The 24,372-nt window shown below is 41.8% G+C and overlaps 1 protein-coding gene across 1 annotated transcript in view; it reads left to right on the forward strand.

Annotated features, from left to right (window-relative positions):
* Window positions 1-24,372, forward strand: part of dlt (codanin-1 like protein dlt) — a 693,339-nt gene that overhangs the window by 598,458 nt on the left and 70,509 nt on the right. The window contains exon 7 of the mRNA XM_065232866.1: window positions 5,893-6,024. Within this exon, the coding sequence (XP_065088938.1) occupies window positions 5,893-6,024 (132 nt within the window). The remainder of the gene's footprint in view (window positions 1-5,892; window positions 6,025-24,372) is intronic.

Consider the following 24,372-nt stretch of genomic DNA (forward strand, 5'->3'; position numbering starts at 1 on the left):
CAATCGAATAGGTAGGATAAAGAAAATGATAGTGTTTATTCCCTCCTAGACTCCGGTTGTCATACCACTCCATCCTCCAGTTCCAGGTCAAATGATGCTCTGATGCTCCCTGCCAACCCAGTATTTATTTATATAATAAAAATATACGTAATGGAGAAATTAAATATATCAGAACATTAAATATGAAATGATGAATATAAATTTATATATATATATAAAAAAGTTGATATACTACAATGGAAACAATGATTATTTTACATATAGTAAGATGCAGCTATACACACTACTGAAAAGTCATGTAAATTTCGGTTCCCTGAGACCGACACATGTAAGCGGGCCTTTTGACATAAGAATCAGTTGAAAGAAACGTGAAAATCAATTCAAGCAAACGTTGTCTTCGTCGACTAGTTGATGTTTCGGTTTGAGAACACTTAATTTTACATGAAATGTTTGTTTACGTTCTATGATTTACGTCCAATATGGATTACGTCTCGTGTAAAAGTAGTTATTTCTAAGTGTGTATGTTTCCTCAGCTCACAATATCAAGAGGATGTAACACTGAAATTTCAAAGTTATATTTAGCAAATATATATTTTTATCTCTAATTACTAATAATGTAAGGATGTAAATGTAAAGTGTGATGTTTAACTAACATGACTAACAATAAAATGGGATTACGAAAAAAATAATGGAAACATCTCACCCGATATGTTGCAAAGGAATCCATGACACGATGATTTCGAAGAGCTCTAATAGATATCCTGCCGCTACTTCTTCAACCGGTGTTAAAAACAGCACTCTCGCCTTTCGGTTCTCACACAGCAGCGCAAACCCCATCAACCACGAAATACGCTCTAGCTGCTCCATAACCAATAACTCGCGGCACAACGGCTTCAGTTCGCCAGTACACTGTATGTAAGACGCACCACCAGCTCCTCACCGGCCGAATCAACTCGCGACCAACGCCGAAATCAGAACCGAAAACTCCAGCGACCGAAAACCCACGCGTCTAATAGCGGCCACGGCACACTTCGATTGCATTTCTGAAAGACAACCTCAACGCACAAACACGACGATGACAACATTCGTCCGGGAGGCGGAACCAGCGGTGCCAGATATACAGATAAATCTGTATTTATACAAATTTTTGAAGTCTCGTACATACCCAATACAGACTACATACATTATACAGATATTTGAAACTTAATACAGATTTTGTACAGATTTTTACTAATTGGTTCCTGAAAATTAACATAAAATAAACAAACTTATTCGTATAGTGTGTGCATCTTGTTATGTTTATGGTACAGTCTACTTTCGCTCGTTGGGCTAAACCTATAGTCCACTAAATGAAAAACTTTAGTTAGTTGGACTGAGCTGGGTTGAGGGATACACCGATTGATTATTATCATTACAATCCTTAAGCAATTGGATACTTGTTCATCCATGAGCCCCTCGAAAATGAATCAGCATTGTCAGAAATGACGTTTGACTTCGATTTAGGTAGGCTACAGCCCATCTAACGGGAGCTCAACTAAATCGTAGCCCACTTAAAGATAGCCCAACGAACGAAATTCGACTGTACTGTTATGATTATGAACAGCTTTTCGACTATTTTTAAAGCAACATATATGATAAGACTAAATAATAACATCTGTTCGGTAAGTTCTGATCTGAAGAGCTTTGAGTGGGTTGGTTTATTTCCTTTAAATTCCGTTATAATTCAAGACCAACAATTGAAATGGCCTTAACTCCATTTAGTGAAAAAACCTTGTAAGGCCATTTTCTCGCGAACCGAAACCTTCATTCGCAAACCTAAACCACAATCGGGTAGAGGAGAATTTCCCCTACCAGTTCATTATGTTGGTTTGCCTTTTCGGACTTCGGTTCGCGAGAAAATGACATTGCAAGGTTTGTTTACAAAATGGAGTTAAGGCCATTTCAATTGTTGGTCTTGAATTGCTTATCTTTTGACAGATACGCGTATTTCGTCTACTACTTGCAGACTTCATCAAGGCCCAAGCGCAATGACAGCGGAAGCGGAACGATAGCGGCAGCGGAAAAGCCCGATCAGAGTAAGCCTACTTGTCGGATTGAAAACTAATTAGAATCAAATCGACTTCGGTTAGGCATCTTGATGGCATTTGTGACAATTGTCAAACTTTCCGTTTCCGTTCCGCTTCCGCCCACATTGCGTTTGGGCCTTCAGTGCCAAGCACTCAACACCACAGAGGTTCGACAAATTTAAATGATTGAAGTTCTGATCGTTTCTCATTTATTTGATATTTTTTCCTTTGGTTTTGTTTTTTCCGTCGATCTTGTTTTCCGTGCTGAGCACCAATGCTACCGACGTGCCAGGAAGGCAGCTCCCACACCTGGACCCTACCTATCGACCCATCAACTCATGAACCGGGGACCAACGGCTTTACTTCCCATCCGAAGGAAGGCGTGATCAGAGATGTTATGCCTTAGAACATCCCGGCGGCGCCGACTGGGATTGAACCCAGGCCTGCTGGGGTGAGAGGTAATCACGCTTACCACTACACCACCGGCACCGTTATTATTTGATATTTGATATAATAGATTTTCCCTTTTTCTAGCCTTACCCACATGCCTATGGTCGACAATTTTTCATTTGTTACTTTTTTACGTTTTCACTTTATTACGATGGTTCGGTACATGGACCTTGAATGGGATATTTATATTTTTAAATCTCGTGATTTTAAACAGCAAAATTCTTTTTAAGTTATAACTTTGTATTTTTTCTACTAGGAATAAAAATTAAAAAATAAAACATAAACGCACTTTTTAAGTACAAAAATGCTTATTTATTCAGTTTAGTGTGTGGCGAGCAATTTTATAGCCACAATATATATGTGGGAAATACCAGAGTTGATAATAGAAGAGTTACGCAGACTGAAACCAGCATCTACCTATCGAACTGTCAAACCGTCTACCTATCGAGCATAGTAGACAAACTGGCTATGTTGCATTGGAAGTATTGTTATCGAAACTAGAGGAAACTTTCACAGCCCATGTGAAGTCATCCGAGGTGTAAACAAAAACAAAGGTTGCCAAAATAAAACAATGTCCATTGATCGACATCAGTGTTGCAAGCTGCGTAACTCTTCTATTATCAACTCTGGGAAATACGTAATCAGCAATGCGGCGATTTTTTCTAGTGTACATACATATAATACAATACATACATATTTCAGTGCTAACATTTCATAGGGGCGTCATTGCTTTTGTAAAAAATGGCTTGAGCTATCGATTTCTCGCAAATAAAAGCCCATCCCTTCAAATTAACAATACTAGCTGGTAAAGGAAACATTCTTCTATCTGCTAGTGTCATTAATCATCATGAGTATGCTTTTATTCGCGAGAAATCGATGGCTAAAGACATTGTTTACAAATGCAATTAAGCCCCTTTGAAATATTGACTGATTTTTTGACACTCATACAGACTTTTGAAAAAATCATCTGGCATCCCTGGGCGGAACGCCAGCACGCACAAACAAAGGAAAGACAAAATGCACACACAGAACATGGCACGAGCTGAACTGCTAACGTTGAAAGCCAAACGCGAAATGTTTATTTCAGATTCATAAGATATGATTAAAAAATTCCCGCAGTCAAAACAGTTATTCGATATTTGCATAACATTTTCGAACTTTGCGCTTAACTTAATCCATTAGGGTTTGTACAGACTCCGCAGATACCGTGGTGGTCGTCTTTGTCCAAATTTGTTGGAAGTGCAGGCACTTTTTCTGGTAAATCTCCTTGTTTATTGTGCCTGTAGAGACGAAAGAGTTAATCTTTCGGCCACATGTGCAAATTGCTTGCCAAATAAGTTATTTTTTAGGAAATATCGATGCCGTCTTCGTCCTGAAATACTCAGCTCTAGCATTTTTGGCCCTACAGTGCTTTTCCGTTTATGGCAACACGACTTCATCAACTAATTCTTTCTTCGAATTTGTGCTAGCGCTTGCTAGGGAATTTTTCATGAAATTCCAAGTAGATATGGATCCTTAAAGAGGGGTCTAGTGATATCAGAAATATGGATTTAAGCATTCGATGGGTTTTCTAGAAAGTGAAGAAGACAAAAATCATATGTTGCCAAAAACGGAAAGGCACTGTAGTAGAATAGAGAGCCAGCCCTGGAAGCTGCTTGAAATCTTCCAGGACATAAGATTCATCGTCCATAACAAGGCATGAAAACTTCGTCGACTATTCGCAGTACAAACGTCGATTCCGTGATTTTGCTGTCAAATTCAGTTTGTTGTTGCGATTTGAAACTTGATTTACTTGATGCGTGTTCAGCCCCAAATGCTGTTTTGACTTTTGGACAAAACCAGGTGACATTCCTATTTTACGCGCCACCGTTCGAACAGAGAGATTCGGGTTTTCCTTCAATATCCTCTTCACCTTTCGGTCCATGACAGGATCAGCACGTCCAATGTTTTTATCACTTCTCAGCTTCTCGACCGCCAAACGTTCCGAAAATGATTTCAGCACACCGTGAACAGTAGATTTAGTTAAATCCAATTGGTTTGCAAGTTCCCGTACTGGCAAGCCAGGATTTGCATTACGTCCGTACAAAATCCGCTAGCGCACGTGTTTTTCATTCGTCGCCATCTTGAACACTAAACATGGAATGTAAACACCAATCATAGTCTTTTTCTTCAATGACTCCCAGCTATACCTAAGCGAATTTTTTCACTCCTACGTGCAATATTTCAAAAGTTACAGTGATTTGAAGCTGTCGGAATTAATGTGGATACAGACCCTACTGTCAAATACCGACCAATGTGAGTATTTTTTTAATCGGGGAAATCGAAGACCGACCCCATTCCGATTTCATAAGAAGTGTCAAATGCTCTACATATGGTGTCGAATATCTATTTCGGCATCTACGCGTCCGTCATCCCCGTTCCGAAAATACCCAGATCGTAGGGTATTTGAAACTTTTTTGAAACCCGATGGCCGCCATATTGGAATCCAAAACTACACCGGACATCAATTTTCGGCATGTTCGTGTCGTATTCGTTCCGAAAATTTCCATAATTTAGGGCATTTGACACTTTTTCTGAAACCCGATGGCCGCCATATTGGATTCAAAAATGGCCTCGAATATCAATTTTCAGCATCTACGCGTCGTCCCCGTTCCGAAAATACCCAGATCTTAGATCTTAGATCATGATCTGTGTCCTGGAATAAATGGGCCACAATTGTATATGTATTATGACACATCTAACCATATTATTTTGAACGCGAATTTGAATGTTATTGTCGAAATTTAAATAAGTAAGAAGGGTTAGATCTTACCATATATTCAGGTTTATATTATAAATATAGTTAATTTAATAGAGCACTCAATTAACAGTTGTTAAAGTATACGAAGAACACCTGACGTTAGATGTACTAAGGCTTACCCTTTATCGCACTACAATCTTAAAAAAGAGTCAATTGTTCTACTATGTCTATGAGAACCACTGAATATTGTCAGTTAATTCATGTCGCAAAAAAAAACCAACGAGCAAAAACCATTGAACTCTTATCGATCTTTTCTCACACCACGCAGCAACACCTCATCGTGAAACCAAAGAAAGGGCCAAATATTATTTTCAATTTCCTTTTCTCCTTCTTTTTTGCTACAACATTTGTGGTCCAAGGTGGACCGGAAAACAGTCCTCCACCTCCGGATAGCTTCCTGGTTTTGTGCGAAATCACCTTCTCCCTATAGTAACTAACAGCACATGCCACGCAAAACCCTCGAGTCCAGCAGTAAACATCATCATCTGGTCGGATACTTTATGCTATCATTTCACGCGATTGTTTGCTTAGGGCTTGGTTTCACTGATGTTTCCTCGTTTCTCCTCGCAACAACAGGTACGGCCGGAATCGACGACGACGATGCGTGTCCTGGCGAAATTCATCGGCTACATCATCTCAAGGCCATTCAACTACGATAGCTACCGGAACACCACGGTCGACAATCGGCAGATCGAGCTGCGGAATACGGTAAGTAACTTGATGCTCAATTTCGTTTGCTGGGTCCGTGGGTTCGGGGAAAATGTGCGCAGTGTAATTGATCTACTTCGACTTTCTCGGTAGCAGCCTCAGCGAAATAATTGGCATGTGAAAAATGGGTATTAATTTTCATGACAAATGGATGCCTTTTACGTTGATTGGATTTATTTTTAGCAGGCCGATAAGTGACTTTTATTGAAAAATGAGGCAGAATACTAGTTACATTGTTGCAGTAAAACGCAGCGGCAATAATGCTGATTCCGGTTCAATGGCTTTGAACATTTTTGTAATACTGTTGTTGACCTCTTTGAAGTCTACACATTTGTCACACACACATAATTTCGTTTGCTGAATCTCGGCCATTTTTACCGAGATCCGCACAGCCAAACTTTCAGCAAACAAATTTTACTGAGATACAATAATGACCCGATTTTGTCAGCGCATCAGACTTTTATCTCTCAATAATTTCACATAACCGTAATTCAAAATATTTCTTATTCATCATCAAAATGAATGTTTAACGTAAGGTGCAATAAGACCACTAAAAAAGTGCATGGGTTTCGTAGAACATTAGAAAAGATTTTCAAAAAGGTGACTGGCAAATGGTCGAATGGACCAAATGGCGAAATGGACAAAAGGTTGAATGAGCAAACGATCTAAGTAGACAAAAGGTCGAATGGACAAAAGGTCGAAATGGATAAAAGGTTGAATGAACAGAGGGTCTAATGGAAAAAAATGTCGAATGGACCGAAAATCGAACAAAATATAAAGGGTCGAGAGGTTGAATAGACAAATGGTCGAATAAAATTATAAGGGACAAAAGGGCGAAATTGACAAATGTCGAATGGATAAAAGTTCGAAAGGATTGTCGAACATTATAAGTTGGAGTCTGGCAAAGAACTTTTCACGTTACAAGGAAGAAGTTAACTCCAAGTGATATAAATAACTTTCGATCATTTTCAATTGAAATGTTCAATATCTTTTACCTGCCAAAGAACTGCTCATTAGGGAGGGTCAACTTTACAACTCTCTGCTTCCCACTGCTCTTTCGATGTGCATTGAGGTCTCCAACAACAGTGCTAAATTTGAACGCATTTGGTTATGATCTGCATTTCGGAAGAACTTTAAAGTTTGTTTGGGAAAACGTATGGAAAACGGAATAGAATTACAGTAATGACCCGATTTTGTCAGCCCCTTCGCGCATCATACTTTTATGTTCCAATAATTTCACATAAGGTAAGGGACAAAAGGTCGAAATAAAATAGGTCGAAGGACAAATGGTTGCAGGGATAAAAGGTCAAATGAAATATCAAGGTGCCAAATTTGTTGATGGAAAAAAGGTATCCAAATATGTTTCGTACTGTTTACTCAAAAGTAGTATGAGTATTTAAGAAGGTTTAAAACGACCATTTAAAGTTGATCGTATCATGAAGAAGGATACAGTTTGTTCTCGGATGTTGCTGAAACTAACAGCGGTAGTTGTACCACGTGATCGTCTCTATATTCTATAGCAGCTATTGTTCAGTGTACTTTGTTCATTGGTCGATCCATGATGGAAGCAAACATTTCGTGATGAGTTTTAAAGTGAAGAATTCGATTTGCTCCAATTTCCCCAAAACGAAGTGCACCTTTGGCGATATTGCAATTTGTTTAATGCACTGGATTCGAATCCCGTTCTGATGGAATTATCTTACCGGGTTACGGAGAATATAGCAGTTTTCATAAAGATCAAGTCTTAACTCTAGTGTTAAGATTCTGTTGGGGAGCGTACGTACCTTTTTTGTTCCTTGAATCTATTCGATCTTTTGTCTTTCAACTTTTTGTCTTTCAACCTTTTGTTGTTCGACCTTTTGTGTTTCAACCTTTCGTCTTTCGACCTTTTGTCTTTTGACCTTTTGTCTATTCACCCTTTTGTACATTCTACCTACTGCCCATTCGACATTTTGTCCCTATAAATTTGATTCGACTTTTTGTCCACCCGACCTTTTGTCCTTCGACCTTTTGTATTTTGACCATTTTTCCTTAGAACTTTTGTCCAACAACCCTTCAAGATGGATGTTTAAGGTATTCTTTAGTTGAATGAGAAGACTGAAAAACTGCATGCGTTTCGTAAAACATTATAAATAGTAAGTGTTGAAAAGTTGAACTTTTAGGCACTGATAGTTTAGTTACAAAAAGAAGGCACTGAGTGCCAAAAAGAGTTTTAAAAGGAAGACTGGCAAAATCGTATCACTAATGTATTACTTGTTAGCCAAAAATTCAAAAATATCTCTAATTTGAGCAGACGTGAGATTTAGATTACAAAAACTATGCTGAACCCCTTTGTTCAAGACCGCTAATCGATTTGACATCCCTTCAAACAGTTATTAACGCTGCTGAATACGTGAATTCCCCTACTTCCAGTCATAGAGCCAATTTTGGTTGGGTCAACGAAATTATTATCTTAAGATAAATCCCATGCTATATCTTCTCCCCCTGCTTCAGACGTTCGTTATATGCCTTAAAAAATATATAAAAATGTTTATTGTGTTTATTTAATGTTGACATTTTTTATATTAACCGAAAAACTTCACGATGATTTACATACACAGCAAAAATAATCTGAATTTTTATTATGATGTTAACATTCATTAACTGAAACTTGTATTTCATTTCACTTAAATGAGCAACTTGTAAGCAATGTTGTTTACAATTATGGTATACAATATTTGCAATATTTTTAAAAATGTTTCAGAACTTTACACGATTTATAATCCATTTAACGCTTTATTTATGTGCATCAAATTGAACAAAAACTTACCCTACGGTAAATAGCGTTGTGTTTTCTGAGGAATAGATTTGACCAAAAACAAACTTGGAAGTGTACTTCGAGTGGGATATTTGTACATATTTTCGGAACCGGAACGACATGTAGAGGCCGGAAATCGATGAGTCACGCCATTTAGGAATACAAGATGGTGGCTTCCGGTTTGTGAAAAACCGTTGAATACCCTACAATATAGGTATTTTCGAAATGGGGCGACGTGTAGAGGCTGGAAATCGGTGAGTCACGCCATTTAGGAATACAAGATGGCGTCTTCCTGTTCGTAAAAAACTGGCAAATAGACAACAATATGCATATTTTTGGAACAGGGATGACGTGTAGGGGCGGGAAATCGTTGTTCGACGTCATTTTGGAAGCCAAGATGACGGCTTCCGGTTTCTGAAAAACTGTCGAATACCCTACAATATGGGTTTTTTCGTGTATTGAAATAGAGCAAACTGTTTGGACATTACGGTGTCACTGAAAATTGTCATCTCTAATTTCCAAAACCGACCGTTTGTAAAATGTGTATTGCCACGAAAAAAGATCCTGTACAAAATTTGGGCTCAATCGGACATAATTTAGAGGCCCGAAAGTTTGAGCTTTTTAAAAATTAAAATATAACCCAAGAGAGGTTAATGATATTTTAATTTACTAAAATTTTGTTTGATGCTAAATGACTAAAACATGCAAGAAACCTGGAGATCTGGTGTCCTCCGGAATTTTTTATTGTCAGAAATTGACTTTCTGGGACCTCATAAGCAATAATAACACAATAATGAATTTGTTATGGCTATATCAGAAATACACTTCATAAGTAATGGTTTGAGTGCTTTTTCAAACAGGCGAAAAACACGAAAATTGTTTTTAAATATGTTTGTAGAATATGTTAGACGTACTACATAAAAACTAGATACGATATCAACGGAAAACCCATAAGGTTCAATGTGGAATCAATGTTTCTAATTTGGAAAAAAACGCAGCGAGTAAATTTAATCTTTATATTATACTATCAAAGCTACCCGCATTATCAAAGATACCCCGTTTTACGATACTCTAATATCTTCATTTGAAGTGCTTAAATCTTAAATTCGTTTTCAGCGTGTGTTTTTTTTTTTGGCTTGAGACTCGAATAAAAACCATAAAATTAAAATTAAATATCAATAACATACAATGAAACGGACTTACAGTCCACCTTTCATTAAGAACCCTATTTGTGGAATTAATTTGCGCCTTAGAAATAGGCAACCAAAGTGCTCGAATCAGTAGGTAATGATGGTATTAAGGGGAGTAGCATGTCATTTAATTGATCAGACCTTAAAGAAAATTTTAATACGAATATTTGGAATCAAGCTCGATAGAACCGGAAAAAAAAATGAAATTTGGAAAAATAGGCTTCTGATCACGGAAAGAGCACCGACTCCAGCTTTCCCGTTCAGACCGCCGAATTGTAAAGTCGTAAATCAAAAATTTTCAAAGTGTATCTAGAAGCTAATCGAAATCAAGTCTAAGTGATTGTGAAAAAACATTTAAATAGTCTAACTTGTTGACATTAAATAAAAAGCTAATATAAAATCGTGAGTCGTGTTTAATTGGAAATTTGTAAAAAAAAATAAAAACGTGGGTTTAGAAACTTCTAAAAAGGAAGCGCAACCATAAAATTGAAACTACGCGAGTCACCATACGTGGTCGCGTCCATTGTTGGGATATTGGCGACAGATTTATCGGGCCGCTGGTGTGAGCTGCCGCCATCTTGAAGTAGCTAAAACAGCACCCAAAGCTATCCATGTGCTGTTGATCGGACTGGGGCGATCCCCTGGGTTTATACTTCGTCTCGTGGCTGCGTGCCGCTAAGAATAACCTCAGAGTGCGTGGTCATCGGAAAGGAAAGTTCGGCCTCGCGAGCACCACCCGTTACCACGTGGTTGCCACAATCCGCGTCTGTCTGGGGAAAGTTAGCCACTGCCAGAGTGAATCGTCCAGACTCACGTCCCGGGTAAAACTCAAGAACCAGTCCTGATCCGATCCTAGCTCACCTCCGTCGCCCTAAGGAAGCCGGGAGTCCCCTTCCTGGTGTTATAGAACGCTGTTTTGGCATCCAAGTCGCCCTTTCGCACTCACCGCCCGGTCATCGGAGTCGGTAATCCACCGGCTCGCATCGTCCGGACACACGTGGCGATAGTCGAGACACCCGTGATCGACGAGCGACGACGGCGTCCACCACCAACCCACTCCGTGGCTGGGGAAAGGTAATCCAACGATCGACGGACGCTGTAAGTACCTGAACCATCTCTTTAGTACCCACACGAACACATTCCACCTCCAGTAGGGAAGACAGTTAATAGTAGTAGGGGAAGAAAGGGGAGAGGGGATTTAATCCCAGGTTGACTCACGTTTAGGGACCAGATACATGGAATGACGTTACAGTTAGGAAAAGGTAGGGTGAGGGAAATGTTTTAATAGTTACAATACAGATATCAATCTTAACAAATAGACTTTGGAGATAAACATATTGCATGAATGGAAGTACAAAAAAAAACATTTTATTGTTTTTGTCTCAATAAACACTATGCTTTTCGTTTCAAATTAGTGAATTAAAATTGAACTTATTACGCTAATCAAACCGAATTTGGGGAGAATTTATTGGAAAGGATATTGGGAAGTTGGTTGAAGGTTTAGCACATCATTGGAGGTGGATTCTGCTGTAGGGTTGGACAAACAGCTAGCAGGGCAAACCGATCTGAGTTCTGACAGACGACTCTCGTCGTCTGGCGTATAAGTCAGAATTTTTGGAGGCCTTACCAGGATCCTTACAACAATACATTCTATTGTTGACGAGTAACCCCATTGCCCAAGTAACCAACAAATCCCATAATTACCCTTTTTGCAATATAAAATTCGGAAGCCTTACATCAACTTTATATTGCAAAAAGGGCGATTAACAATTAACGGACTTGGTGACAGGCTTGATGGAACCTCACTCACGAGTCTGAAATGAGCCGAGCGTAGCATTTTTCTGTACTCACAAATCATTCCACCGAGCCTCACTGCTTTTTAGCGAAGGGGGATATAACGGGAGTGAGGTTTTCTGCCATTCATTTTCATGTTTTCTTGCACACGCTCTTACTCTCGCTCTGGGCTAAACTCTGAGCTTGTTGCCTGCAACAACAAAAATCATCCGGAACCTCGAAAAGCACACCTCATGTCAAATCATCTTGTGTGTGTTCGCTCTCCCTCGCTTTCGGGAAGGCAAGAGTATTTTAAAACCTCAAGTGAGTTTGAGGAGTTTGATGAGTTTCGTCAAGCCTTGGCAGTTACTTGGGTTTAACTGTATGGTATGTATGGTAACTGGTAAAACTGTCAAAACAACTGGTTTACAATAAAATCTAAGTTATCAAAAATTTTAACATTAAAAAAACCAACAAATGTGTTGTCATGAAATTAAATTTGTTCGAGAAAAAATGATTTTTTATGGTTACGGTAACTAACAACCACCTTTTGCTAGTGTAAAAGTCTAAGCGGCGCCGGTGGTGTAGTGGTTAGCGGTTTTTACCTCTCACTCCAGCAGGCCTGGGTTCAATACCAGTCGGCGCCGTCGGGATGTTCTGAGGCATAACATCTCTGATCACGCCTTCCTTCGGAAGGGAAGTCCCCGGTTCATGAGTTGATGAGTCGATAGGTAGGGTACAGGTGTGGGAGCTGCCTTCCTGGCGTCGGTAGCATTGGTGCTCAGCACGGAAAACAAGATCGACGGAAAACAAATCAAGGAAAAAAATAGTGTAAAAGTCTCGTTTACCATATATTCTAGTGCGTTATTTAGTTCTATAATATTTTTATTCTGATGTTCTATTGTATTTTTATCTTGTTGGCAATTAAAAATTTATGGTTGCTTCAAAATAGATTTTATGCTATACGATTCTATTGTTTTTGTATGGTAAATTTTTATTCGGAAAACTGAAAAAAATATATGGCAGCGGTTTTCAATCTTTTCTTGAATGTCACCCATTTTGAGCGATCCCATAAACTCGTGGCCCACCAATCTATAATACAGAAGAATACAGCTGTCAAGCTTGAGGGGAACGACTCTATCTAAGAGATAGAAAGAAGATTTATGGAGATTTTGAATATTTCCTGTAAAAATGTGGACCGCTCTCCAAGTAGATGTATTTTGAGGCAAGAAATAAAAAATATTTCTCGTATAGATTGATTTGCTAGCCAGAGGTTTTTCAACCATCTAAAATTGAGATTTAGATGTGGCTCATCCCTTGGTCAAGCCAAAACGACCGTAAAGTCTCCAAAATGGCTTTAAATTTACTAAAATGCCTGCAAACAAGGGTAAGTGTGTCAGCTATGGCACTAGTTCTCCAGTGTTTGGCCCTAGAGCTGAACTCAAACTTTCAACTAATTTTCATGATTTTATTCACGTAGATCACGTATGACAGAATCTATGTTCTAACCTTGCATTGAAATAAATTTGAAGAAGAATGAATAAAAATGAAAACTAAGATAGGATCAATCAGAGGACCACTAGGGCTAAACACTGGTTAATTTACCTTCGATGGTTGTCTGAAACATGAAAACAAAATGGAATTGAAACGTCCAAATAGCTTAAAACTTCGAAAAGTTAAAAATGCCAAACAAGTTAAAATACATCAAACCGGCAAAATTACGTAAAAACTCAAAATCAGTTAAAAACGACCAACAATGTGCAAAAAAGGTCTGAAACCACTTAAAAGTCTTTTTGAAGCATGAGTAGCTAAAAAACACCAAAAGAAGCAGGGAAAATGACGGCTTCGGCATGACAGACTATTTTCGGCAACCCAGATTGAATCGCTAATTTCATTGGATTTGCTCACGTAAACACTTCTCTGAATGCATTCAAACAATTCTTTAGGCTTTCAGCTTCAATTTGATTAAATTTTTACCCCTGAGAGAAAGCAATCTAGCAGGGTTTTCCTGAAATGAAACACACGCACTACAAAATGCTGCTGATTTCAAGTTACCGATGAAATCACAGCTATTTAACACGCAGCTCAAATAGAAAGGTTGCCGAATAAAAAGGTGTTGCCCAAAATAGTCGCTCTCACTAGAGAAGTTTGGAGCTTTGTAAAAGCGTTTCAAAGCAGTTTTTGACAATTATTTCGACTGAAATTGTTAGAGCAGCTGACAGCAAAAGATTGTAAACAAACCAATACTGCATATGTGTGCGTTCCTGAGAGAAAAAGTCAATAGAAAGATGGTCGCTGCTTAGGTTGCCGAGAATACGTAAATTCCCCTATTAAAATAAAAATGGAATAATGGAAAGTTCTGAAGAGAATTGATTGATAGTTCCGCTAGAGTACGGCAGTGTGAAAATTGAACAGAAGTTGAAATTGAGCAAAGAATCATTAATGCGACAATACTAATCAAATGCGCACTCTTTTGCCTAGCTCACTTGATGGGATAGGAGAGTTTGAGGTATGGTCTGAGCCGGATTTTTTTTTGGGGAAATACCTCAAAAAACCTTCACCCATCAAGTGAGTTAGGCAATGCAGGGCACATTTGATTAATATTGTCACATTAATGGCCCTTCGCTCAATTTCAACTTCTGTTCAATTTTCACACTGCCGTACTTTAGCGGAACTGTCAATCTATCCTCTTCAGAAGTTCCTTTAAAGCATGGCCTACTTAGTAGTGGAACAACATCATTTGGGTCTATTTCGGATTTGAATTAACTGATTTGAAAACGGGTTTCATTCAAGTGCATACTATGCTATACTACTACCGAATTATTAAATAATAGGAATTATTCGCATTTCCCTTAATACGACCCATCAAGCGGCGCACAACGGTCTTGTCCACTGTTTTGGGGATTTTTCATCTGAGCTGCCATTTTGATGACTGTACCTTTTACCTTCAGTTTCCTCTTTACAATTGCCCAGTAATTTTCAATAGGCCTGAACTGGGGACAATTGGGCGGATTGAGGATATTCGGAACAAACTGGACTCCGCTGTCATTGTACCATTATTGTGCTATTTCCCAGCTGTAACGGCAACTCGCAAAATCTGGCCAAACTGTCACCGGACCATCATGTGACTGGATGAAGGGCAGAATTCGGTTCAGGAGACATTCGGTTTTGTAAACCTCCGAGTTCATCATTTTATCAGTGACGAAATCCTTTGTCAACTGCTCGGAGCTGCGAACTCCCTACCAGATCATATATTTGCGTGCGAATTTATCGGCAAAACATTGAATCTTTTAGGGACACCTCCTCCAGCCTTCGCCTTGTAGAGAGTGCAGTTTCGAACGCCTTTGGATACGGTTGTGTTTTAAGTTTGTTCTCTGTTTTGTGCGTGCGTTTGCGTTCATAGTTTTCGGCTGAATTTGCCGGATTAGCGCTGGCGCTCTGCCTCCCGGACGTTTATACGTGTGTGATTAGTAGTTTTCTCGCTTTCCGGGAAGTTTTAGAATAGAGAAAGAAAACGTGAATCAACATGTTTGCAAGTATCAGAAGAGATGTCACAATCTGCGTTATTTGATTTTCTTCCGAACCAGAAATTAGTGGCATCGCGAGTGATAATTTTTAATTTCAGTTTATTTACGCTCTGCAAGGTGCGTGAAAGAGTTCGGCACAATCGGTGTTGATGTTGACTCACTTGCAACTTTTTTGTTTGTGTTTTCGAAAGAAATTGATCGAAAGTGTACCAAAAGTGCTTCTGAACGTGTTTCGCAGTTGGGAGTAGTGAAATTCGTAAATTCGCGGTTTATGTTCAGTGAAAATTCCGTATCACAAAATTGCTCAGCGAGTTTTTTTTTTCCTTTGGTTTGTTTTTTCCGTCGATCTTGTTTTCCGTGCTGAGCACCAATGCTACCGACGTGCCAGGAAGGCAGCTCCCACACCTGGACCCTACCTATCGACCCATCAACTCATGAACCGGGGACCAACGGCTTTACTTCCCTTCCGAAGGAAGGCGTGATCAGAGATGTTATGCCTCAGAACATCACTGCGGCGCCGACTGAGATTGAACCCAGGCCTGCTGGGGTGAGAGGTAATCACGCTTACCACTACACCACCGGCGCCGTTACCAGGCATTCTGAAATGGGTCACTGGAGCTGCAATAGAGCCTAACCTTCTAACTCCCGGACTAAACCTGCTTTAATTTAAGGGTAATAAAAAGCAGTTTTGTTTCATAATAACACTGCCGGACAGTGGGGGTTAGATTGTACGCACGCACACACACACACACACACACACACACACACACACACACAGACACACACACACACACACACACACACACACACACACACGCACACACACACACACACACACACACACACACACACACACACACACACACACACACACACACACACACACACACACGCACACACACACAGACACACACACAGACACACACACACACACACACACACACACACACACACACACACACACACACACACACACACACACACACACACACACGGCGTCCAGTCTACTGGTGGAACGAGGCACTTAGTACTCTCCGCGCTAGTTGCCAGAAGACGTGTTCAGAGAGCAAGAACGGAAGCAGACAGAGAGGAACGAAGAGAAGTGTTTCGAGCGGCCAGGGCCGCTTTTAAACGAGTGATTAAGCAGAGCAAGTCGAACTGTTTTAAGGAGCTGTGTCAAGACGCTGATGCCAACCCCTGGGGCGATCCAGTGCAGTGCTGCCCGGACCAGGAACAAGGGCGAAGCTCTCATCTTCAAGACGGACGCGTCGAAATACGCGGAAGTCTTGAAGAAAATGAGAACGGACGAGCGCCTTGTGGAGATGGGCAGTAACGTGAGGAGCATCAGGCGCACTCGTACAGGCGAGATGCTCCTGGTGCTCAAACGTGGTGCTAAGGACCAGGGACCAACCTACCAGAAACTGGCAAAGGAGGTTGTTGGTTCTGGGGTGCAGGTGAAGTCGCTAGGCTCGACTATCACCATCCAGGTCAAGGACCTGGACGAAGTGACGAAGGCGACCGAGATAGTCACGGCGCTCCGGGAACAGTGCCAAGTCGAGGTACCGCAATCAGCGATTACCTTGAGGAAGGGACTGTTCTCCACCCAAGTGGCTACCATCAGGCTCTCTGCAGCTGAGGCCAGAAAGGCGGTAGCCGCAGGGAGGGTGCGAGTGGGCTGGTCGGTCTGCCCCGTCAGTATTCCCCGACCGGTGACGGCTTGCTTTAGGTGCTTCGGTCAGGGCCATGTGGCCCGTGACTGTAAGAACACCGACAGGAGCAAGCTTTGCAGATGGTGCGGCTTGGAGGGCCATAAGGCGCGAGGTTGCCAAAAGCCGCCGAGGTGCACTATATGCGCGGAGAAGGGGAATACCCCTACCAACCACATGGCAGGTGGCCCCCGCTGCCCGGGGTCCAAGAGCAATGCTGCTAAGGCAAAGAGCAATGCTCAGCCATGTTCGAGGTAGCGCAGTTGAACCTGAACCACTGTTCGGCTGCCCAGCAACTGCTGTGGCAATCGGCAGTGGAATGGGGAGCGGATGTCGCAATCATCTCTGACCCGTACTGCGTCCCAACCGGCAACGGGAATTGGGTCACGGACGCGTCGGGGATGGCGGCGATATGCACGATGGGGAGCTTCCCCATTCAGGAGGTAGTCGTGTCCAACTCGAGCGAGGGATTCGTGATCGCCAGGGTTAACGGAGTATACTTAAGTAGCTGCTATGCTCCGCCCAGGTGGTCTATCGAGCAATTCTCGCAGATGGTGGACAGACTGACTGCGGTACTTGTCGGCCTAAGACCGGTGGTCATTGCGGGCGACTTTAACGCATGGGCGGTAGAGTGGGGTAGCCACCACACCAACCAGAGAGGATGCATTCTACTGGAGGCAATGGCCAAGCTGGACGTTGTACTATCCAACACCGGCTCGGTCAGTACCTACAGAAGGAATGGTGCAGAATCCGTCATCGAGGGGATCCAGCATCATACAGGCCTATATACCTGCTGGATACACTCGGAAAACTCTTGGAGAGGATCATCCTAAACAGGCTGACGAAATACACGGAGAGTGAGCACGGATTGTCGGAGAGGCAGTTCGGATTCCGGAAAGGGAGATCGACGGTGGATGCAATTCGGACAGTGGTCGAGAGAGCTGAAAAGGCGTCCAAACAGAAGCGGAGAGGAGATCGATATTGCGCCGTCATAACGATCGACGTCAAGAATGCGTTCAACAGCGCCAGCTGGGAGGCCATCGCCGAAGCACTGCATAGAATGAGGGTCCCTGACTACCTGTGCAGGATCCTGAGGAGTTATTTCCAGAACCGGGTTCTGGTCTACGAGACAGACATGGGACAGAGATCGTTTAGGATCACAGCGGGAGTTCCACAAGGCTCCATCCTTGGTCCAACGCTCTGGAACGGGATGTACAACGGCGTGCTAACGCTGAAACTGCCCAAAGGAGTTGAGATCGTTGGCTTTGCGGACGACGTCGTCTTGACGGTAACAGGCGAGACGCTGGAAGAGGTGGAAGTGTTGTCAACCGAGGCAATCGACATGATTGGTAACTGGATGAAAGGAGCGAAGCTGCAAATAGCCCACCACAAAACGGAAGTGTTATTGGTCAGTAACTGTAAAGCGGTACAGCGGGCGGAAATCACCGTCGGGGAGCACACCATAGCCTCGAAGCGTGTGTTAAAATACCTGGGAGTGATGATCGATGACCGGCTAAACTTCAACAGCCACGTCGAATATGCCTGTGAGAAGGCTTCGAATGCCATCAACGCGATAGCTAGAATCATGCCGAACAACGCTGGTCCCAGCAGTAACAAGAGGCGTCTTCTGGCCAGCGTGTCATCATCGATACTGAGATATGGAGGTCCAGCCTGGGTTCCAGCGCTGGAAACGAAGCAGAACCAAAGGAAACTGAGCAGTACGTTCCGGCTCATGGCCATGCGAGTCGTGAGTGCGTACAGAACCATCTCGTCGGAAGCAGTATGCGTTATCGCCGGTATGATCCCTATCGGCATCACCCTGGCGGAGGACAGTGAGGGCTACAGGCAGAGAGAAGCCGGAAGAGTACGGAAAGTTGTGAGAGTGGAGTCATTGGCTAAGTGGCAACAGGAGTGGAACACGACGGAGAACGGTAGATGGACACATAGACTAATACCGATTCTTTCGACCTGGGTGAACAGAAAACACGGAGAAGTCAATTTCCACCTAACGCAGTTCCTGTCTGGCCACGGCTGCTTCAGGAAATACCTGCATCGGTTCGGACACGCAGCGTCACCCCTCTGTCCGGAGTGTGGCAACGTCGATGAAACGCCGGAGCATGTGGTCTTTGACTGTCCAAGGTTCGAGGCAGTGCGAACGGAGATGCCCGTCCTTAACGTGGAGAATGTCGTTGATGAAATGTGTCGAGAGGAGGACTCTTGGAATGCCGTCAGCAGGGCTGTCACACAGATTATGTCAGAGCTGCAGCGTAAATGGAGAGAAGAGCAGCGATCTAGCAACGCCAGCTAGCGCTGAGAGTACGACAAGTGCATGAGCACAGCCACCCCCCGAAGTAGTCGCTTCACAGTGGTCCCGGGGGGATCCAGGCAGAGGAGAGAGTAAGGAATGGGTTTTAGTGGAGCTGCACTAGGCAACTAGTGGATACCACACCGTGCCACCTTCACTACAGACCAGGCTTCTTGAAGCTTTCCTAAACCTTACTATAAAAAAAAAAAAAACACACACACACACACACACACACACACACACACACACACACACACACACACACACACACACACACACACACACACACACACATACGCACATACGCACATACACACACACACACACACACACACACACACACACACACACACACACACACACACACACACACACACACACACACCTCCTCCAGCCTTCGTCTTGTAAAATTTTGGTCCTGGAAGGTTTCATCATCCATAAGTAATGCACCCGCCGGTCTTGGTCAGCAGGTTGTCATACAGCTTTCGAGCACGGGTTCTAACTACGGTATTCTGCTTGCCTACGGGTGACATAATACTTTTTACTCAAATCGCGATCGGACATACCTGGGTTGCTTTTGATGGACCTCATGACCTTTCCATGGAGCTGACGGTTGGCAATTCCTTTCCGGCGTTTACGTTGAAGCTTTTGATTCGTCTTCAAGTTTTCCCTGTTCGATTTGAACACATGCCATACGGTGTTTCTAGGATAATTCAACACTAGTCAGCTTGGACGCGGACCACGATGGATTTTCCATAACGATGGATTTTTTTTTCTACGCTCCTCTTGCGGCTGTCTTCAAAACAAGGGCATTTTATGAACTGAAAAAAAAAAACACTGTTATTGTTGTTGTTGTTGTCAACAAATATACGCCAAAAGCTTCCGAAAACGTCCACTAGGAGCGCTGTAATAAGCAAAAGAGTTTGCTCCATTACTAAGTGGGCCATGGTTTAGCTTATAAATTAAAGCTTCATGTTGTATTTCCTCCCAACTCTGAAAAACGTTACTGCACGTACGAAGTAACAACAAACTTTGATTGAATGTGATTTAAATTAGGGGAAACAGTCCTATCGTTGCGGTACATTAGAAGCGTTAGAAGCCAATTGTTGTGTATGGAGACCTCCATACACAACAATAGGCTTCTAACGCTTCTAACGTACCGCAATAATAGGACTGTTTCCCCTACCTCTGACCATGGATTTTGAAACGCTGATAAAGGGGGAACAGTCCTTTTGTCGCAGATACGTTAGAAGCGTTAGGAGCCTTTTGTTGTGTATGAAGGTTCTAACGCTTTCAACGTACCGCAACAATAGGATTGTTTCCCCTATGGCTTTTTATTGTAATTAGGGGAAACAGTCCTATTGTTGCGGTACGTTTGTAGCGTTAGAAGCCTATTGCTGTGTATGGAGGTCTCCATACACAACAATAGGCTCCTAACGTTTCTAACGTATCGCAACGATAGGATTGTTTCCCCTAAATGTATTTGACGTTGCTGTTGCATAATACAATGACTACATTGAATACAGCAATGGCCCGATTTTGCAGCTTCCTTTCTGAAAATCTTTTCTTATGTTCTATGAAACCCATGCGCTCTTTCAGTCGTCACCAAAGTACACCTTAAACACCCATCTTGAAGATGAATCAGAAAGATTTGGAATTACGGTTATGTGAAATTATTGAAAGATAAAAGTGTGATCAGTGCTGATTAAAATCATTCCTTTTACACTCAACTTAGCTGAAAATGACCAACTACCTGCATGAATTTGAATTTTGACATAAACACATTCTCTTGATCAAGGCAACCTATGAGTATCGAGCAGGCCTGGGTTCAATCCCAGTCAGCGCCACCGGGATTTTCTAAGGCATAGCATCTCTGATCACGCTTTCCTTCGGAAGTAAAGCCGTTGGTCCCCGGTTCATGAGTTAATGGGTCGATAGGTAGGGTCCAGGTGTGTGAGCTCCGTGGCGTCGGTAGCATTGGTGCTCAGCACGGAAAACAAACCAAGGAAAAAACACGTGTTGTGTTGGTTTTTATACACAGATTGATGGAAAATTATTGCCTTATGCTGAATTGATGATAATTTCGAGGTTTTAGGCTGTGGCGTCGACCATATTCAAAATAATCGTATTGCAAAATGAAAGTTGAAAGTTCAGTAAAAATTTACCGAAGTCGGTAATAATTTCTAAGCGTGAAGTATCTTTAATGTCTTTAATGTATTTTTAATATGCTCCCAAGGTCTGCAAATACACCACTTCTTTCAATGATCCTGATGATTTTTCAAAGTCTGGCAGCCTACAGTTTTAAAAATTGTCTCTAGCGTCCGCTTTTGCATTTTTTGCTTACCTGAATCTTATTATTATTATTAAGGGAAAATTCTTCATTTTCCGATAGTGGTACTGGTATGCGTGGGTATACGTTCGGGCTTCGGTTCGCGTGTAAAGGGCCTTACAACTTTAGTTTACAAAAGCTTTTGTGCCGTTTTCAAATGATACGCCTGATATCACAAAAAAACCTATCATTTTGGTGGTCAATCTAATATCCGATCATTGTTTCTATTCGTTTGTTTTCTCTTTTCATGAGTCAACCAAAGATTATCCTTCTGTAGTGTAGAATCTATACATAACATTTCCATCTCAGCACAAAAAGACACTGAGCTTTTCCGAATGAATTAGCATTTCAATCACCAAAGTGAAGTCTGATACCTACTTTTTCACCAAAAGCGGCAACCAGTACAATACGTAAGCTTTGATACGCACACATAAAGGCACTCGTTATATTCTGCCGACCCATGTTATACGCATTTCTTTGTTTCGGAAATTAAACTCTTTGTGTTCCACCGGAGCCATCCAAAGTTCGTCCCGGAAAACTAACATCCATATCCTGGAGACCGGTCAACTAGCCGACAGAGCATAAAACACTACCAAAAAATGCCACAATATTCTCAATCTCTCACGGCCACCACCCACACGATCATCAGCGCTCTATTGGAGGCGACCTGGTCCAGACGAGACCGCACAAAGAGATTGTGTGCAAGCAACAGCATACAAATGATAGGGGAACTGGGTGTAATACGCGCTAGCGGGGTATCATGACCATCTACCTTTTTTCAAGTACTTTTGAAACAGTAATCTAGGGGAAATGACGGCTTCGGCATGACAGACTATTTTCGGCAACCCAAATTGAAACACTATTTTCACTGGATTTTCTTACGAAAACAGTTCGCTGAATGCATGCAAACGATTCTTTATGCTTTCAGCTTCAATTTGACTATATTTTTACCACTGAGAAAAAGCAATCTAGCAGAGTTTTCTTGAAATGAAACACACGCACTAAAAATTGTAGCTGATTTCGAGTTGCCGATAATAGAACAGCAGATTTACATGCAGTTCAAATGGAACGGTTGCCGAAGAAAAACTGGTTGCCGACAATACTCGCTCTCACTAGAGAAGATTGGAGCTTTGTAAAAGCGTTTCAAAACAGTTTTTGACAATTCTTTCGACTGAAATTGTTAGAGCAGCTGGCAGCAAAAGATTGTAAATAAACCAATACTGCATATGTGTGCGTTCCATAGAGAAAAAGGCTATATAAAGAAGGTCGCTGCTTAGGTTGCCGAGAATACGTAAATTCCCCTATATGATAAACCATTAAATTTTGTTTGAAAAATCTGTGAACAATTACTCTGCTGGCGCGTTTTATACCATTTCCTCGCACCACATACCCACCTACCTACTCTCCGCCCGAGACAGCTGCACTGTGCGAATACTTCCTTGTTTTCACGTCGAATCGACCACCAGCCCACCACCACCCATCGGTATCCGTTTCAGCGCCATGAATGGGTGGTGTTTTTCTGCCGGTCTACCATCATCAGCAGGATGGGAGCTATCGAGCTGTCTGCAGTACCACCACCCAAATCAAGCGCACCCTCGCCAACCTGCTTCGTATCGCCGGAGCGCTGAAAATGGAAGTGTCGAGGGTAAATAATAATAATGCAATTTTCCCACCCTTCGACTTTGTGAATCGCTTCCTTGTCGTCTCCGGGGAGAGCATAGAGCACTCCTTTAAGTCTCTCTTGCTCTTTATCGGTCGGAGAAGCTCTCTGCCTTGCACCAATACCAGCTAAAGCAATTGCGCCGGACTTGCGAAATGATGAAGTCTGCCACGATTCAGTCAATGATGGCGGCGGCGACGATGGCGCCTGTTGATGGCTTTTTCATTGTGGTAGTGCCGGTGAATGATGATAATGGGGATTGTGATGATGGTACTCACCGCAATTCTCTCATTTCCTGTTTGACAGGACGAGTTATCCTTATGGGTGGAAGTGTTGCCAGTTGTTGCCACACTTGATGGTTCATATACATTTTCGAGTGTTGGAAGGATACAGAATATTCTTTAATCCATGAAATTCCTAAATCTATTTTCAGGAAAATGTTGAAAATGTTGAAAAGCCTGAATTTGGGAATTTTGACTTTCTAAAATTAGTCAAAGAAGTGCGAAACGACAAGGCTTAAGCAAATCATTACCTAGAAGATTGATTGTTGGCTTCGACACCCATTGACTGCTCTCGGCAACCTAAATTTAAACGTTAGTTTCACTGTATTTTCTCACCAAAACACCTCGCTGAACATTTTTAAACGATTTTTCGATCTTTCAGCTTCAATCTGATTACTTTTCACAATTGAGTAAACCTATTATGCCAAGTTTTTCTTCAAATGAAATATTCGCACTACAAAATACGTTTAAATTCGAGTTGCCGATAATAAAAGAACTGGTTAACACGCATTTCAAATGGGACAAATTCAAATTGGAAGTGTAATGTGGTACACTTCAAAGTACTGAAGTGTATTTTGATGAAATATGCTGATTGTAAATTTTCGAACCCATTATGGATTCCAAGATGGCGGCATCAGGTAAATAACCGTTAAATAATTCGCAGTATGTATATTTACGGACCGGAAACGATGAGCTTCGCCAATTACCCTGCATTACATATATTTATGGAATGGAAAGAGGCAAATATATTATATTAACAATGTGAGCCACTCTTTCGCT

Source organism: Ochlerotatus camptorhynchus, unplaced genomic scaffold, assembly GCF_037179485.1.
Source record: "Ochlerotatus camptorhynchus isolate MF236.1 unplaced genomic scaffold, CSIRO-AGI_Acam_v1.1 ptg000379l, whole genome shotgun sequence".
NCBI classification, from domain to species: Eukaryota; Metazoa; Arthropoda; class Insecta; order Diptera; family Culicidae; genus Ochlerotatus; species Ochlerotatus camptorhynchus.